The 18118-nt window shown below is 31.9% G+C and overlaps 1 protein-coding gene across 5 annotated transcripts in view; it reads right to left on the reverse strand.

The window, feature by feature from the left end:
* The window catches only part of LOC128984528 (synaptotagmin-7-like), an 831102-nt gene that overhangs the window by 418285 nt on the left and 394699 nt on the right, over positions 1-18118 (reverse strand). For 3 of the 5 annotated variants that reach the window (XM_054403861.1, XM_054403877.1, XM_054403884.1), the window contains 2 exons: positions 10071-10309; positions 5327-5377 (listed from right to left, as the gene is read on the reverse strand). In XM_054403861.1, the coding sequence (XP_054259836.1) occupies positions 5327-5377; positions 10071-10309 (290 nt within the window). The remainder of the gene's footprint in view (positions 1-5326; positions 5378-10070; positions 10310-18118) is intronic. The other 2 variants (XM_054403871.1, XM_054403865.1) reach the window with 1 other exon arrangement.

Genomic DNA, 18118 nt, shown 5'->3' on the forward strand with positions numbered 1-18118 from the left:
ATTGAGTTTGTTGAAATATTCATCTAGGTTATTCTGGTATGGAGATCTATAAATTGATGCAACAGTAAAAAGTTCTTTATTTATGGTAAAATTTATTTCGGAACACTCAAAAACTGTTTCTTTGATAAGGTTATTGCCAATTGTTGTTGGTTTAATATTTTCTATAATATCACAGTGTAAGTTTTTAAGGGAAAAAAACATATTAGTTAATTAAGGGGAAAAATTATACCCTTATGGCATTATTATTCAAACGGTCATCATTAGTATTTATATTCTAAACTGATTAAATAGAGAAAAAATTACATGCACATTTTGCCAACATCAATCTTCTTTCAGCATATCGTTAGATCTTTAGTTAGTCTCAAGTACGTAAATATTGAATTATTTCACTAAACATCAATATAAACAAACATATGATGTAATTATTATTTTCATTTAATGTATAAGCAATCCTATTGACAATAGTATGCCAATAAATAGCGGTAACCGTTAAACGGTATAAGAAACGAATACTAGTATGGTCTCTGCTTGGATGTACTAAATGATATTATAGCTATATAACAAAATACAACCTCCATAACTTTTTATAAAATATTTAACATACATTGTATACTGTAATAATGCATATGTTCACCTAACGGTAAATATTTATAAGGGATATTATGTGGTGATCAAAATTTATTAGCCTATGAGGTCTAACTCTATAAGGTCCAATGGGAGATTAGCCAATAGCCATTCTTTTTTCCGATCGGGTCTGATGAAGACAAATGTGGCTGGCAGAGTTTGATAACGATTGTAATATCGGTTATAATTATCTTATTGCACATTTTACGGTTTAAGTGTTGTTATATCAAAAATTAGAGGAAGACGGATTCCTTTATATTTGTATAATATCACTAAAACGTAAAATTCTCATAAAAATGTATTAACATGAATTAACAGTTGATAAATAAATACGTACTTGAAACTGTTTTAAACTGAAAGATTTTTCTGTTTAGGTTTCTCGGTCGAGTCTAGTATATTTGAGATACAATATAACATTATATATGAACCTCAGTGGAACCTTATGGCAGCACAGCACTCAGCAAATGCGGCGCGAAAACATAAAACATACATTCTGCTTTAGCTTCCGTAAGAATACTTGTAAAAATGTCTTCATGTTCGCTCTAAAAGATTTCGTAATAAAACATTCGGTCATGCTGATACGTGGTAAATTCAACCGCAAAATAATTGAACTAAAATAATATGAATGTAAAAATTCAAGGTTAAATTGTTATGTTAGAACTTTTAATATCCGTTTACTTCTAAACATCCGTTAACGATTTAACATTCCAATATCAATTTTTTTTCATATTGGGAGGAAATCTTGTATCAAGAATGTTAATGTTAATTGTCCCACTAATTTGTTAAGAAGAAGAATAATTTACATAATTTACAGCTTTTTCCCCATGTAACATAACTAAATATTCAACTGTTTGAAATTAATAAATTATCATCCCCTAATCAATTATTATGACAAATAATTTAAAAGCCTAAGCTAATACAAAACTATTTTCACTTCAACATAGACTATATAAAAAATCACTTGTTGTAATGTAGGTGGCACACATTTTTGAAAATTCGTTATAATTCGTTAGCAAAATACACTACGACATATTGTAAACTGGAGATATTGTAAATCAAGTAAATGTATGCAACTAATTTTTTACAATGCATAGCTTTATAATATAAACAATCAGCTTAAAGAAGAAAACATTATATTCTTGCAATGATATGTTAAGCAAAAGTGTTTAAAGAATCGTTTAGGATATAATGGTTCTTAAGATGGTGGTAGCACAGTTTAATTGGCTAACACAACCGTTACCACCTTCAGCAGTACCCAGTTTCTTGTTCAGTATCTTCATTAGGGATACCTCAGTCTAAAATGTATTAAATATATTTTGTTGTGGTTTACATCTCAATAAGAAACAAAGGAGTCGTGCAACGACGCCTAGTATTTTTTTTTAAAGTGCCTATATTGCCTCTAGATCAGGGTATCTAGGCCTATAGCTTTCTCCTTATACGTATTTGGAGAAAATGTTATTTTCATATTTATGTTGTATGTAGAAATATACGTATATAGTTTTAGAAGTGCAGTTTGCGTATGTATGTGTGCGTGTATGGATGTGTACAGAGCTATGGACTACGCTTGTGGTCCGACTTTGATGGTATTTTGTATGTGAATACGAAATCATGGTATCTCTAGGGGTTTTTTGTTTCTTTTGATAATCTTTATTTTTAATTGTGATTTTCACATAAACACCCATAAAAACGGAATAACTAAGTTGTTTATTTCATAAAACTGGCTAGTATGATTTAGATCCAAATTGAGTATGTTATGGTCATATTAACTAAAAATAACATGGTACAACCCCAAATGCTGTAAATTAGTCCAACTGCTTACCCATGATAAGGGTTGTTTACAAGCTAACGAGTAAATTATCAGATAGCTGATACCGTTTATTGATTTCGTGGTACCATTGATCATTGCTTTGCTTAGTTTTAAACTTTTTCCTGTAAGTAATTGATGGCATTTTCTACTGTTGACGTGAACATCTAAATTTTAAAATTAAAATAAAGTATTAATTTGCTCTGCAATTTACCAGAGCTTAGTATATTTTACCAAAGACGCTCTTATGACTTTTAGATTCAATAATTAATAGAAGGATTCTTTAAAAACAGACCTCATGGAAATACAAATTAATATGATTTGTACCACTGTAAAACGTTAGTTAAATTAGTTTTATTTAATAGTTAAGTCTAAGGATATCTCATTTATACTACAGTTTACAATCAGCATAGTGTAATGAGATTAATAATGTATTAATCAGCCAGTGCAACGGTAAAAATGGTCTAAATAAAAATATTACTTAAGTTTACTTGATAAAAACAGCAAAATACTTGAATAGATAATATTCGTACACAAACTGTATGGTTTAAGATAGAAGTATTTTTTTCTTGCTTAGAATTGTAAATATTGTGTTCTTTTGAGCCCATAATAACCCTAGAGTAACAAAAGGAAATTGTGTTACTCTCAGCAAATACCACTTTGCTTGGTAAAATTCGATATACCTGTTCTGTTACCAGGAAATGTCCATAAACGTATTAGTCGTTTCAAAGGCTTTAGCCTACATACTCCTAATGGAAATATTCCTAAAGTTTACTGGTTGATAGTTGTAAAAACAATAGGACACATTCATCCACGAATTATGACGTAAACTTCATCAAATATTTCAGCATAGTTTCTAATCATACTCGATAACATTTTAATATTTATTTCATCATATTAAGTTAAAAGAATGAAATTCGTTACATGGTGCCGTTTTTATTATATTTTTTATCTATTTATAATTAGGTACTAGAAAACACGAACAAGGCTTATCCAGGGTTAGTTTATAAACTGTTCATATATTTTAGAGAACCCGGTCCATTGTAAGTTCCCAGTTCTATTGATCTGTAGCATGGAATGAAAGTTAGCGAAAGGGAAAGACCCACACAACCTGTCGGAAAATCATGGAACTAGCTTCCGTTGCTTCACTACTTCACCGAATGGAGCGCTAGTGTTTATATATTGGATGGAAAACTTAAGTACACGGTATTAAAATCAACCCTAGAATAACGTAATAAAAACCTACAGAAACTTCAAATTTTATTTACACGCGTTAATACTGATAGCTAAAAAAACAAATAAAACAAACATTAACTATAAAAAATTGTATTATATACCTAGTATGGAAACAATTATTTTAGTTAATATAAAAGTATATAAAATAAAATGGTAGATCCTTAAATTAAACAGATATAAGGTACATACCTTTACGTCAACAGTTCAAATATTGTGGTGAGTAAAACTCACAACATGTTTCGCCTATTCAGACACCGTCAGGTGATTTCCTAAACGAAATTCTTTCATCTTCATCCATGATGGAGTCGTCAAAAAACATTTAAACAAATACAAAAACATAACGCACGAAAAACATTTAACATTTACGAGTTCCCTAATTACCTTAAATCACCTATATAACCTTAATACTTAGTGATACAATTTATTAACATTAAGGTTAACATTTATATACATCCAATATTTACTAAAATTACATAAACATCTATGTAAATTTGAGAAAAAATATACAATGGACATTTAGTAAAAATACTGTTAATAAAACATAATAAACAAGAATGGAATGTCTGCACATTGTAACACTTGAGTTGAATCGTTTTATAAGCACATTAAATCAGTAGTACAGTACATCAATATGACACATAAATATTGGCCAAAATGCATTCCAAAGCAACTCATCATTCAATCATAAATCCAGTAGTAAGTGTTTCAAATATTATATGGAGATTTGTTAATATTTCAAAAATAAATTTGATATAATGAACAACCACCACCGATTAAAGTTTTTGAGAGTTTTCACAACAGTCATTCTATCCAAACTACACATTATTCACATGTTATTATTGTATTTTTTTCAATAATATAACTAACCACGATATTAACTTTGCGTAGATTTATCACAGAATAAATGTCTGTTCACTCCATGTCTTAATTAAGTTTTATATGTATAAAATTATTCACTATATATTCTTAGTTCACTGACTAAAGATGTTGGCGTCATCTATGAGCATATTAAAATATATTATCGTTTATGTAGTTTTAGTCGTGAAAGTAGGTTAGTTTAACATGTTATTAGCATGTAAATCAGGAATGGAAATGTACCAGACCACTGCTTTACGTATAAATTAGTTGCAAAAATGTTATTTATCTTGATTTTAGTCGTGTTTAGTTATCATTTCAGTTTAAACCCCATTCTCACTTACAAAAAATCGTTGCACAGATTTTCAGAGGTAATCATTAATATTAATTTCCAATCATAAATGGACTTAGTAATTTTGCTTGGTTTCAAATTATATTATCTTCAGTTTTAAATTACATTTATTTTGCAGAAATGAAAAAGGATAACAGATTGCTTAAAAACACGAAGGGTTTAAACGCACAAATTTACATTCAAGTAAATGAAAGGTTTCCTTACTACCTTCAAGGACCAACCAAAATAATAGTAACATTTCCTCAAGAACAGAATATTTTAAAAAGTTATGCCGGGGAAATTACTGTTAGACACAATACTAGTTGAACAGCGTTTCAATACATATTGTGTGCCTTATATGCAAAAGAAAAACATGTTTTAAGTTGTATTAACCCGTTTTTACGTCGTTATTTAAAATAATCCTTTCAAACACACCTAGAAAACCAAACAACAAACATTTATGTTTTGATATTTACCTTTGTTCGAAAAAAGAGTTTCTATACGCCCCGTAATTCATTTTGAAAAACCTGGAAACAGATTTGTTTACAAAATCCATAATGTAAGGTCAAAGTAAAGATAAAAAAAAATATTATGAGTAATGTATGCAAAGTGATAAACAATATTAAAGATTGGCTTTAATGATCAAGATGTAACCATAATTAGAGAAGCACTTCAATGATGAACCATGGAGAGAACAGTTTAGAGATCAAATAACACAATCAGATATACGGTCAATTGTTTACACCATTTTTAACTTTTCATGTAGGCTATGGCATTTTAATCAAGATAAGAAAACATTGATTGATTATATACATTTATTTTACCTATGACCGTTTTTTAACTAGTCATTTCAGTTCAGTTCTTAAAATTGTAAAGATTCACTTAACATAATTGTTTACCCACTTAACAGCATTGTTTTACTTAACAATACGAGAAATTGACCAATGAGGTTCAAGGATTGAGAGAAAATAAGTAAAAATGTAATGCTTCATTTAATTGTTACTTGGTGCAATTAGTGGTTGGTACAACGAGTCGTTGCAACACTGTCAGTGGCAATGAGAGGTTTTAACCGAAAACATTGCCTCTATTAGAAGTTATGAGTAGTGATAGTTAGTTAATAAACAAACGGTCGTAGGTATGCAACTCGCGTAAATAGTGTTAACGACGCTCGTAGAAGTTTTTAAGGCACTTGCCAAAGGTCGTACCTAAAACTTTTACTCGTGTCGTTAACACTATCTTTACGCGAACGTTGCGTAAACTACCGTACTATAATTCAATATCAATAAGTAAACTAAACTTACGCTTGTTATATTATTTTAAACAATCGTTTGGACACAGCTTGAAAATCCCCCCACGGTAAACCCTACTCTATGAATTGCTAATGATTGAAGTAATATAAACAATTGCAAGTTTCTGTGTAATTGTATAATTAAGGACGTAATGTAAACTTGATTCATGTGAAAAGAAGGAGGAAATGTGTCTCCTGTTCCTATAACTATACACCATTTATAACGGTAATACCACTGTACTATTAGGCAAGTATTACTCCATTATACTTTGGCATAAAGGGTAGTACCTAGAATATTAATAGGCCTTCAAACTACTGTATATGCAATTCCAGATGTGGCGTAAATGGTAAGCATAAAGGCCTCAATAATCCACGATGTGAAATTAGCTGTGATTCGAATATGAATACTTTGAACAAAAAAGTTAACCAAGTAGGGCCGAGATCAAAGTAGGACCGAAATCAAATATATATTCACCTCGGATATGTAAATCACAAACAAAATCTTTCAAAACGTATTCCATTATGTTTATGTAGGAGAGTGTGATCAAGACCTCATAGATTGTATTTATAATTAAGGATAATTCGTTTTCTGGTCAAAATCGGCAATAAACACTGTATATGTAGCCTTTAAGGACACATACATTTTTGATATATAATTTACTATTATGAATTTAGCATATTTGGGAATAAAACGGTCATAACTAGAGCAAACGCACTGAAAATAAAATTTTTTGCTTGTACCAGTTATTTAGACAGTATAAAACAATCTAGAAAATAAAAAAAAATTATATATGCCTCATGCAAAAAATATGTTACACATGAAAGGGGCGTTGCAGATAAATATATATTGACAGACATCCGTATAAAAAATTGTTTAATGAAATTATATGCAACTAGTTACGATTTAATGATATATCATGTATTAAACTCATCATATTATATCACTTATTTTCACATGTTATGAATAAAATAATTTTCAAGTAACAGTAGTTTTTGCTCATCCTAGGCTTGGATTATTATTACCTTTTATATTATAGTGATTGTTACATTTATTTACAATAGTAAAATATGATTGATCGTATCACAACTTATAATGCTATGATATTTGTATATGGTCGGGCATTGAATCTTTGAACACTAGAATGCTTTCAATTCCAAACCATTTTATACTCTATAAGATTACACGGCACCAAAGCTTGGCAAAGTTGACTATTTTTGAATATTAAGTATATTGAATTGAAGTATATTGAATATTGAATATATTTTATATTATTGTATTTCAATCCCAAAACCTGATTTTTAGAGAAATAATTTATCTTGTAAAATCAAACTATAAATACAATAGCATCTTTGTCCAAGGTTTTGCGTGGTTTATGTGTTTACGAATAACCAATCATTGATTGATTAATATAAGTTATTATAGTACAAAATTGGGGAAGCTCTTGTCCACCTATTTATATGCTTATATAAATGCTCAGCAATTTTCTTGTTTAAAATTTTATACAATTTTATTTGTCTATAGTTCAAAAAATTACACAGTTTTTAATTCGTGTTTTACAGGGATGAGTCGATGGATGACATCACTATTGGGCTGGTTTTAGTCAAAATGTATTCAATAATACCTTGTCAATTATTTGATTTCTTACTTCCTTTGGTAAAATACATATTTTTTTGTTTTGGTAAAAAAAATATAAAAAATTCTATGATTCCAAGAGGGTAAGTTGTATTTATGTAACAATCAAGAAAACTGATGTATTCGATACATATTTATTAGGATATACTACGTATCCTTTATTTTGTAAGGGTATTAAATTAAATCTATTTTAAATTTTTTTTTTTGAGTCTAAAAATACATAAATATATTCATCTTGTTCTTAACAAATCAAATATTTTGCAATGAAAATATTGAGGTTGAGTGTTATAAGTCTTGTTGTCATTTAAAACTTCTTAAAATGAATTGATAAAGTTTGTCTTTACACTTTTTCATACATTCATATGATTTTACTGTGAAAACATAGCGACCAATAAGCTGAGCGGGAATTTTATCCAAGCGGGGAACTTTCCAAACTCTCTGTCGTGGAACTAGCAATTCGAAAAAGTTTTGTATAAGCCTGTAAGAGTTTCACGAGTGAATATCTTCCTTTGAAGTTTAAGCGTTGTTCACTTTTACGAAGAAGTATTGCAATTAAGATTTTTCAGTTAAAATTGATTGTCTCAATGTGAAACTTGATAAGTTTTCTAACTTCTTTTAAGTGTTGCAAAAGTATAAAGCTTGAAATATGACTGCTCTTTCAGTTGAAATTGATTGTCCCGATGTGAAATATAATAAGTTTTCTAACTTCTAAGTATCGAAAAAACATGTCTTTTGCTATATGGCTGAATTGATATCTTCATTTGAAACGTTTATTAATACTTCGTCTCAAAGTAAGATATAATTTGTTTTGACAACTTTTTTCGCCATAAAAGCTATTTCCGATCTTAAGCCGAATTTTGCAACTCACTTTTTTGAGGCATTTTCTTGGAATATATAATTGAAGCTTGTCAGTAAATATCAGTTTCACTCTGACATTGTGTTTGACATAAAAACTTTAGTTCAACGCGTTGGGTTTATTTCTTTTTATCACCTAGGTGTAGTGGTTATTAGAAAGATTATTTTAGTAAAACATATCAACTTTTCTTGGAAACGAATTATCCTAACCACTAGGCTATATGTATTTAAATATACAAGTTAGATTTAATTCATAAATACAATTTCATTTGACGTTAAGCTCGATAGAATTGGCTAATTTATGTTGAATAATCATTATCAAAACTATTTTATTAAAACTATCAACCATTTTATTATTCTAAATGTGCTGTAAATTTGACTGAAAATTCGAATACGACCGTTAATAAATAAATTAACCTGGTAATGTTTTAATTGTTAACAACAGTGTCTTTGATCCTATGGCAAAATTTTAAACTTTAATGAAAGGGAAACGGATGATGAAATAGAAACCTTAATTGAACTCGGGTGTTATTTAAAGAAATTCGTTTGCATTCAGATCGCTTTCTTCCTTCTCTCTCCTCTTTTATAATTTTTTCTTTCATTTTAATTTGTCCTTTCTACAGTAAAATTTAGTTAACACGTTTTACAGCATTGTTAGATATATACATGTGGTATAATTATAGACTCTTAAGTATCAACGAATATAATCAATGTAATTTGTACAGGATCTACCTGTGCCACATATATTAAACCTCAACTTGAATGATCACTCAGAATATATAAGAAGAAATGCTATACAAATGGTTTGCAATTTGGTTGATTATTGTAAAAATGACAAGACGGTTATGAGATGTTTTCATTACTTTTGAATTTCCTTATTCCAATGTATAGATATTGAATTTTCGATATTTACATCATAATGAATCACTTAGGTGACATGATGTTGTAACATAATGATAGCACCTAATTAATTGAACCTAAAATCTTTTTTATCACTGAACAAGTTTTAAAAATATATTTGGGTAAAACATTTAAATTTGTATTCAGGTTAATTTTAGGTATTACTGTTTATAAAAATAAGTTTAATTATTGAAACAGTTTACACAGCTTATAAAAAACCCCTCTTAGTATGAACACTTAAGTATTCAAATTTATTACTGAAAGGTGTTTCATACTTTCAGGCAGTAAGCATTTGAAACGGGAGGTATTACTATACCACCAAATTGCGACCAGTTGTCAAATATTATATTACGTTATAGCTTAAAAAGAAGGGGTTAAATAGTCACTCACACGATAGCTATGTTCAAGGATCCAGCCGAAACACTGCTTGAAGCCACGACCATACTTAAAAGAGAAAACTCTAACGAAGGCCACAAAGTGTTTAGTTACCTGTAAAACTACTACGTAACTACCAAAGCCAAAAAATCAGATGATTTAAACTCACCCTAGGGTCTTGGTGGAGATAAGTGGAGTCTTGAAGTTGAGAAACCCGTTCCTGGATTCTTTTTCCTTATGCACAGTGACTGCCATGTTTGAACCGTCCTCTAAAGCCGCAGCATCCTCCCTCTTACGACGCCGCTTGTGACACCAGAAGAAGACGTAAAGGGCAACAGCGAGCACCAGGACCACGCCAAGCGTGGAGAGGATTGCCGTCAGAATCAGGTTACGGCGTTCCATCACCACCTGTCAACAACATCAGAGGTGTTCAAAATTATTATACACTTAAAACGCAAACGGTAGTAATAGCTCTATTCAGCCAACGATCCACAAGACTGCAGCCTTCAGATCCATTTTGTACCGAGCCTACAAAATTCCACATAATGAAGCCAGTAGGAGAAAGGAATTGAACACCATAAAGGATATTGTGCAGGCTATCGGATTTCACGCTAAAACAATAGATGCAATCGCTAAGAAAACGAGACGAAAAATCGAGAGCCAGAAAAGATTGCACAGAACAACTTTGGAAGAAATAAAAGTAGAAAAACAAAAAAAAAATAACCATTTAGTTACGCAGGACCCAGGACACAAAGGACCACTAACAAGTTCAAGAAATATGGAGTATCAATGGCCTTCAGGACTCAGAACACCTTGAGTAAAATATTGCAACCACATGTAGAAGATTGTAACAAATTTGACGCTTCAGGCATCTTTAAAATAAGTTGTAACGATTGTGATCATGTTTACATTGGACAAACTCTAAACTTTATTTAACGTTTCAAAAATCATATCTCTGCTTGGAGAAACAACAAACCGGATGGATCACATGTTGCTCAAAACTCAACCTAATACAAAATGGCCACTCATTAGGGAAAATGGAAGACAATGTATGTATTTTAAAGAATTTTAAGAAAGGAAATGTGATGAATGCTTGGGAAGAATTGTACATTTACAAGGAAAAATAGAAATAAGCTAATTAATTAACAAGTGATTTTTGACTCTAGTTGTACTAATGGAAACTTACTGGCCGGTACTTCCGGTAGCCAATAGTATATAAAGGACGCCATTTTTTATTCTTGTCATTTGCCTATTGGGTCTGATGGTGATTGGAGTGTCCAATCGAAATCGATCTTTCATATGTATTTACTGTCTTGTGATTCAACAGTATAAGTGTAAATATATTATTACTAGTGTTATTAGACATATAGTTTGTTTATTTTTTCAGGTAATTTTATAACACGTACGATGCTGATCAATCAGTTATTTATTAAAATAACCCTGGAAAGTTTGGCTTTAACCCCAACTCCCTTACAATAGTTTTAAGAATGCAATTTATGAATGGCTTGTCAGAAACCCCCTATATAAGATTGATGATTTTTTTTCTTTACAACCAATGACATAACCACATATGATTATCTAATTCCAGCCTTGCATGTATTTTCAGCCTGTCTATGCTTATCTGCTTTTGTAATTATTTATTTGCATGATGTGTAAGTTTAGGTATCCTAAAACCTTGTACACTAATTGTTAACTATTACTATTAGTTGCCTGAACTTGACTTGTGCCTCTACCAGCATGTATTTATATAATTTGACTGTGTCTCATGCATTTATATAATGTCTATAGACGAATAAATATCATTTCATCATATGTTCATCCGTTATTGAGTTATCTGATTACATAGTTTGCATAAGTGTCGATCTCAAAGAGCTTCGCTCGCTTCACTCGCTCCGCTCAGTTAAATAAATGTCAGTGATTATAACAAGTGTTTAATAAGGGTGCAAATATCACTCAAAAAGTGAGTGTAAGTTATGTTTTTTTCTCAATGACTTGTGTTGTGGTATAGTCAGCATGGACAGCATGGCCCTTTCAACAAAGGCCTTTATATGGATGTATGGCATGCAACAATAGACCTTTCTACACCAGCTGTTATTACATTTGGTGAATCAAACCTTAAACTGACTTAATTAACAACATTACTAGTATGCAATAAAAAGCAAAGACTATTTTTCATGAAAGCAAACCTGTAATAACTGTTCGAAGAAGGCTTCGTTTGGATTATGGCCGTAATTCTCCGTGTAACAATTCTATAAAATACTGATAGTTCGGACGACTGAGAAGTCGCGTTGATGGTCGTCCTTCGCTGAGAAGTCTAAAGGGTCCTCCAGTCAGAAGAACATAACTTACAAAAACAGTTTAGGTGATTTAATAGTCTTACGATCTTCAAAATTGAAATACTCAATCCCACTGGCTTTGACGTTTTTCACTTTCCCTGGGGGTAATTCGTATTCTGGACTTCCAGACCCTGGGCACCCTGTCTTGACAGAGTCTGTTGCACGTTTCCCTGGTTGCTGGTATCTGTAGTCCTAATCCCCAATCGTTTACAATAGTAGCACTTCAACAGTCTCGGTCTCGTACAGTCCCTGGCGAAATGTCCCGTCACGTCACAGTTCCAACAAACTGAAGGTATTCTTATTCAGGGATTTGTATCACCTGTGGGCCGGGGTCTATTGTTTGTGTTGTGTTCGGGGTTGTCCTTCACCCAAGACACTCTCGGTCGTTCTATAGTGCGTTCGTAAGTTCGATAATTCCCATTGCCGTGCTGTGTGCCTCCGGGTTTTAAGGCTACTCCTTCATTAATCCAAGCGATCTTTGGGCGTTCTTCAAAGTGTTCGTAGGCCCGACGGTCCCATTTTTCGTTTAGGGTATCTCGGGTTTGTACGGCTGCTTCCTTAAATGATTTACTTTTAGCATTCGTGGCACTCAGGACCGCTGCCTCGAGTCGATGATCGAGAAATGTACAGGTATCTACGCTTATACCTGTACGCCGTCTCGGGTACTAGTGAACGGGAAGCGTCTGGTGGTGGCTGGTAACTTCTGGAGTCTTGGATGAGCGTTTCATATTTGTTTGCCAGCCGCCAAAGTCCTGGCAGGTTAACGAAGTCTTCGAGCATAACTATTTCACATTAAGTCACATTAAATTATCAATGTCATCTCTACTCTCTTGTAAAATGGCGTTTGCCATGCATGTAATAAATAAATAAACAGGCCTTGTACTCAGGGCGCATATTTCGGTATATACGTTCAACCATCTCCCGCTCCAAGTAGCTTCTCGCCTTATGAGCGTACCTACCGCTAGGAAATAATTTTTGAAGGTCTCACCCGGTCCTTATGTACGAATCCTGACCTCGTCGTCGAGCTTGATATCGTACCCTGCCGGTCAGAACTGACTGATAAAATCTTTCTTAAAGTCTTCCAGTGACCTCCACGAATCTTTGTTCATCCTGTACCACAGTAGGGGTTGGTCCTTGAACAACTGTGGCAGTGCTCTGCATATCATCCGGGTGCAACTGGTAGGCATCCATCAGTTCCGTCATCCTTTCTAGAAAAATATGGCCTCCCTTTTGCCATCAACAAGCAAGTTCCATTTGCGAACCAAACCACATACGTCTATATCTCGACCGATTCTTCCCTGTGGTGGGTTCTGCGGCATATGTGCAGGTTTTTTGACTTGCGTGATAGTTCGTGGTTCTAGGTTTGCCCACACCGGAAAAACATCTTGTGTTCCGGCTGGTCTGGAGTTCTGGTGCATCTGAAAATGTTGTTCAATTCGTTCGCTAGGTCGTGGCTCGGGGCTATGAGGTTGGACCTTAACTGTCTCTGGTCCATTCGTCAATGTCTTTCAAAGCTGCGATATCAATGTCCTCGTGTCAGCTTCGTGTTCGAGCCCCAATAACTCGCCTATTACGCTGGCCTAAAATTCCCTGTCTTCCGACTGTCGTTGTTTCTCGGCAAGGATTGGACTAGATTCTGCTCATTCGCTTGGGGCTAGCATGATTTTTGGCAAGTTTGCCCGCACGACGGATACAAATCGGCTTCTAAGCTCATCGACGGTTCCGTCTGTCGAAAGGCCATACGTGGCGAGTTTGGACTGTAGCTCTGACTTCACCAGTTTTACAGCCATCCTAAGCTATTGTGAAGAATAATAAATTAAGTGCAGGCAAAGAATAATTTGAATTTTTTTCTCGCATGCAACGTTTTTTTATAACTACTAAGCTAAGAAAAGAAACATAATTGTAAAATGTGTTGTGATAAAGTTACGGTTATCGTATATTTTTTCATATTTCAGATAAGATTTCAATTAACTCCCGGAAGTTTGGTTGTGGCTATACCAAAACTACCCGAAATGGATTGGACGTGTTCGACGTGGAGGAAGTGTGACATGGCCTCTTTGATCTCCAGACTTGAGCCCGTTGGATTTTTTTGTTTGGGGTTACATTAAAGGTCTAGTTTACTCAACTGTTGTAAACTCTGAAGTTGAGTTACGGGAGAGAATCTTTGAGGCTGCTGGGGAAAGTAAGGGAAAAATTGACGTATGAGGTCACAGTTGGCGCAATCCCTTTGCCCTACCATGTTTTTTCACAACAATGATTGAATTACATTAGGAAATTTGAATCTTGGTAAACACTATATTACACCATTGTAAAACCCTTTAAATAAGGAAGTTTTTAGTAATATTTGTTGAACTCGGTAACCGAGAAATAAATTGCTGAATGTTATTTAAATATTCGTCGATATTAAAAATAACGAAGAAATGTAAATAGAATATTTTTCCGTACCCCAACGATTATGTGTTATATCTATTTAAAATTTTGTGAGGATTCTGAAAATGACATTTAAATTAACAATTAGTGCCTTTTTAACAGAGTAATATAACCTTTTTCATAACAACTACAATATTTTTTGGAAAACCTTAATTAATTTGTTATTCCCTCAAATGTGCGTCATTATGTTGCCATTACCATGTAGTTTGATGCAACATTTTATTTAACACTTATGACCGGACACCCTGTATTTATTTTATCTTAAAATGTGTACAATAATATTTATGACCACCCTGTAATAATCATTATATAACAATTATATTCCACATTCGGGCTAAACAGGAATTTGAATGTATTTTTCTTATGCATTTTATAAATAATACCAATAGTTCTTAATACAGTTAAAACATTTCATACGAAAAATCTGATAAGTTTATTGGGTACACACATTACAGTTAAATTTGTAACAAAGTATAACAATGTTTAGTAAATTTCAATTACATTTCTATCTATAGGATGATTTACCATACTAAAATATATTTTAGCAAATTAGATAAATCATTAATTTGCCTCATGGCATCTAACAAATAATAACAGGTAATTACCACCTGTTACTCAAATAAATGGCATTAAAGGAGGTGAACCATGGTTAGAGAAGGTTATAGCCAGTAAATTGGTTGACATTAGCAAGTCGATTAGACTGGTTTACATGCGGTAAATCTGCCAAAGTTTCAACTGATGCGGCCCGACCTTGACCAAAGCCAATCAGAGAGACCTATGTATTGATCCTCAGTCACTGTCTTAAGCTTTATTTATATTTCAGACTAATTGACGAAATAGAAATGCGTTTCAGCTTAGTTTTTTAAAATATTTGTTTCTTTTTTACATCAAAATGAACTATTTAATAAATATACTTTAAAACTATTCTTTGTAGTCGATGACTTGCAATACATATTTTGTGAGATAGCTGCTATTGAAATAAAAAAAGAAGCACAGGTGAGGATATAAAATATATGACTCTGTTGCGGTTCGAAGTGCTTAAATGTGAATGTTATTTATCGAAATATACTAACTCAACTAGTTAATGACTGTTATAAGATATTAGGCTTCTGCATTTATTTATTCAAGAATTATTTGATGTAGTTAGTTAACAATAGTTGGTTGTCTTTTCTTACCGATTTATAGGTTGTTTGATACAAAATCGCATGTTTTTAGGTTGATAGATATACATAAACACATTTACAAATGGCTCTATACATTCTATAAACGTAAAAGCAAAGATGTATGAAATTTGAAAGGTTTTAACAAAGGTTCTTGAATGACGCAATTTTATTTAAAGATTCAGAGGGCAAAGTTAGAAATTGAATAGAATTAGTTATATAGAAACTATAGTGTACTTTAAAACAAAATGTTCTAAACCATTAGTATACAAATCAATACTAATTATCGTTACCAAGAAATTGTTACATAATCATTCTTATATCGATTAAACATTGCTATATTTATAACCAATTTGAATTCTTCATTGAAAGGTAAATTAAAATGTAGATTAAGGGTGGTCTGAATGCATATAATGCTAATTGAGCTTTTGTTCTTGAAATGTAGGGTAACGCTTGAATATAATTTAAGATAGAATGGGCACATTTTATACAAGTATCAAATAAAAATCTACTCATCAAAATAATTTATTTCTCCCAGCATTATCCTTTGTACAGTATTATTATTAAGTTTAAAGATAAATATTCGTTACAGTTATAGCATTGGATTGCAATTGCGCAATTAATTTAACTTGCCAATTCCTAAACACAAAACTTCAAAAAAAAAAAAAAAAAAAAAAAAAAAAACACACACACACATTGAACATTGGCATAAAGCTTTTCAACTCACTTCCATTTAAGTTGGAACAAAGTCTTTCAAAATTCAAAAAACAATTAAAACATAAATTGCTAAGTATAACCTGTTATAGCATCCAAGAATTCCTGAAATGTTTTGAAAGCTCTAATTTGTAATTATTATTTTAAATATTAGAAAATATTAGTAATTGATGTATAGTATAGTATATTTGTATTGGTCTGGCTAATGCAAACTGTATAATTGTTAATTTGGCCCAATAAAATGATTTGATTTGATTTGATTTGGATACTGAATTATACATCCCATCTATATATACCAGCTAACGCGAATATGTTATTAAAAAAGGACATAGTAGTGTGAGCCAGTCACAGAAAGCGCTAGTGTCAAAAATGTTATTTTCCAACTTATTTTAGGTTGTTGACATAACTATGTTATGTCAATGTAAGTTGACGTATCATAGCAGTTGCTATAGTGCTCGCAATAAGTCGTTCCTTAAGTGTGAGTTGGTAAAACAGTTAATGTAAATTCTCAATATGTTGGTGTCTGACATCAACTATGATGGTTTTGATAAAAAAATAGGTGACAAACATAACGTGGGGATGGAATGTCTAGTTGTATCAATAGTAAAAGATTATTGGTTCTAGAATGTAGCCACTGAAAATAGAAACAAATAAAACTTTTAAAGAAGAAAAAAAACTAAGAAAAATACTAATCGTGTAGGTAAACATATGGGAGAATATTTGAAATTCCACATACATCACAATAATTGTTGATGGCTATATCAGAAGAGTGGGCATTTGTGTTATTAGAAAACATTTTAGCTGAAGTATTATAAAAAGCGTAGTTTGTTACTCGTATGGCAAGGATTTCACTTGATAAAAGGTTGATTAACCTTTAACCTTAATAAAACAATGATTAATCTTTCTTTAATCTTACTACAACATCCATATGTTGGCAAGTATCAGAAACAAACTAATTAAATTGACCGAGTATGGCAAAATAGCAAATTCCCCCTTGGAACATTGACAATATTGTGTGTGCATAACGCACTTTAGAGTCGTAAACATTTTAAAATTTACTTTCAGGAACAAAAAACTTCAAGAGTTTATTCCTTTAAGATCATCATTAGAGGTTAGACTCATAAAAGATAAAACAATATACGGAATCATCACGGAAAAAATTAAAGCACATTACTTTATTAGCTTGGCCTAATAATAATACGGACAACGGTTGATCCGATTCCGAAGGAAGATGAGTAAATACTACCATGTTTTTCATCAAATGTTTATTATTATTTTAGCGTAATGTCCATACCCAAATGCATTTAAAGGACTACTCAACCTAAATATTCGGGGCTGAGGACTGTAAATCCAAAAAACCAATTGACAGGAGGAGGCAATAAAAAAAATATTTAGTTATTCTTTCTTTGATAATTATTCCATCCAAATTGTAATCCCATATATTTCCAAATTACACAAATTGCAAAAGTAAATTTTATCTTATGAACATCTTTTAGATTGTCACTTTGCAATGTTTGTGATAGACACTTTCTTACACAACTGCTGAAGAAAGACAGCAATGTACATTTTATAGAGCT

The sequence above is a fragment of the Macrosteles quadrilineatus genome, unplaced genomic scaffold (genome assembly GCF_028750875.1).
Source record: "Macrosteles quadrilineatus isolate MER2022 unplaced genomic scaffold, UCM_ALF_1.0 Scaffold_1__1_contigs__length_201487025, whole genome shotgun sequence".
In the NCBI taxonomy this organism is placed as follows: Eukaryota; Metazoa; Arthropoda; class Insecta; order Hemiptera; family Cicadellidae; genus Macrosteles; species Macrosteles quadrilineatus.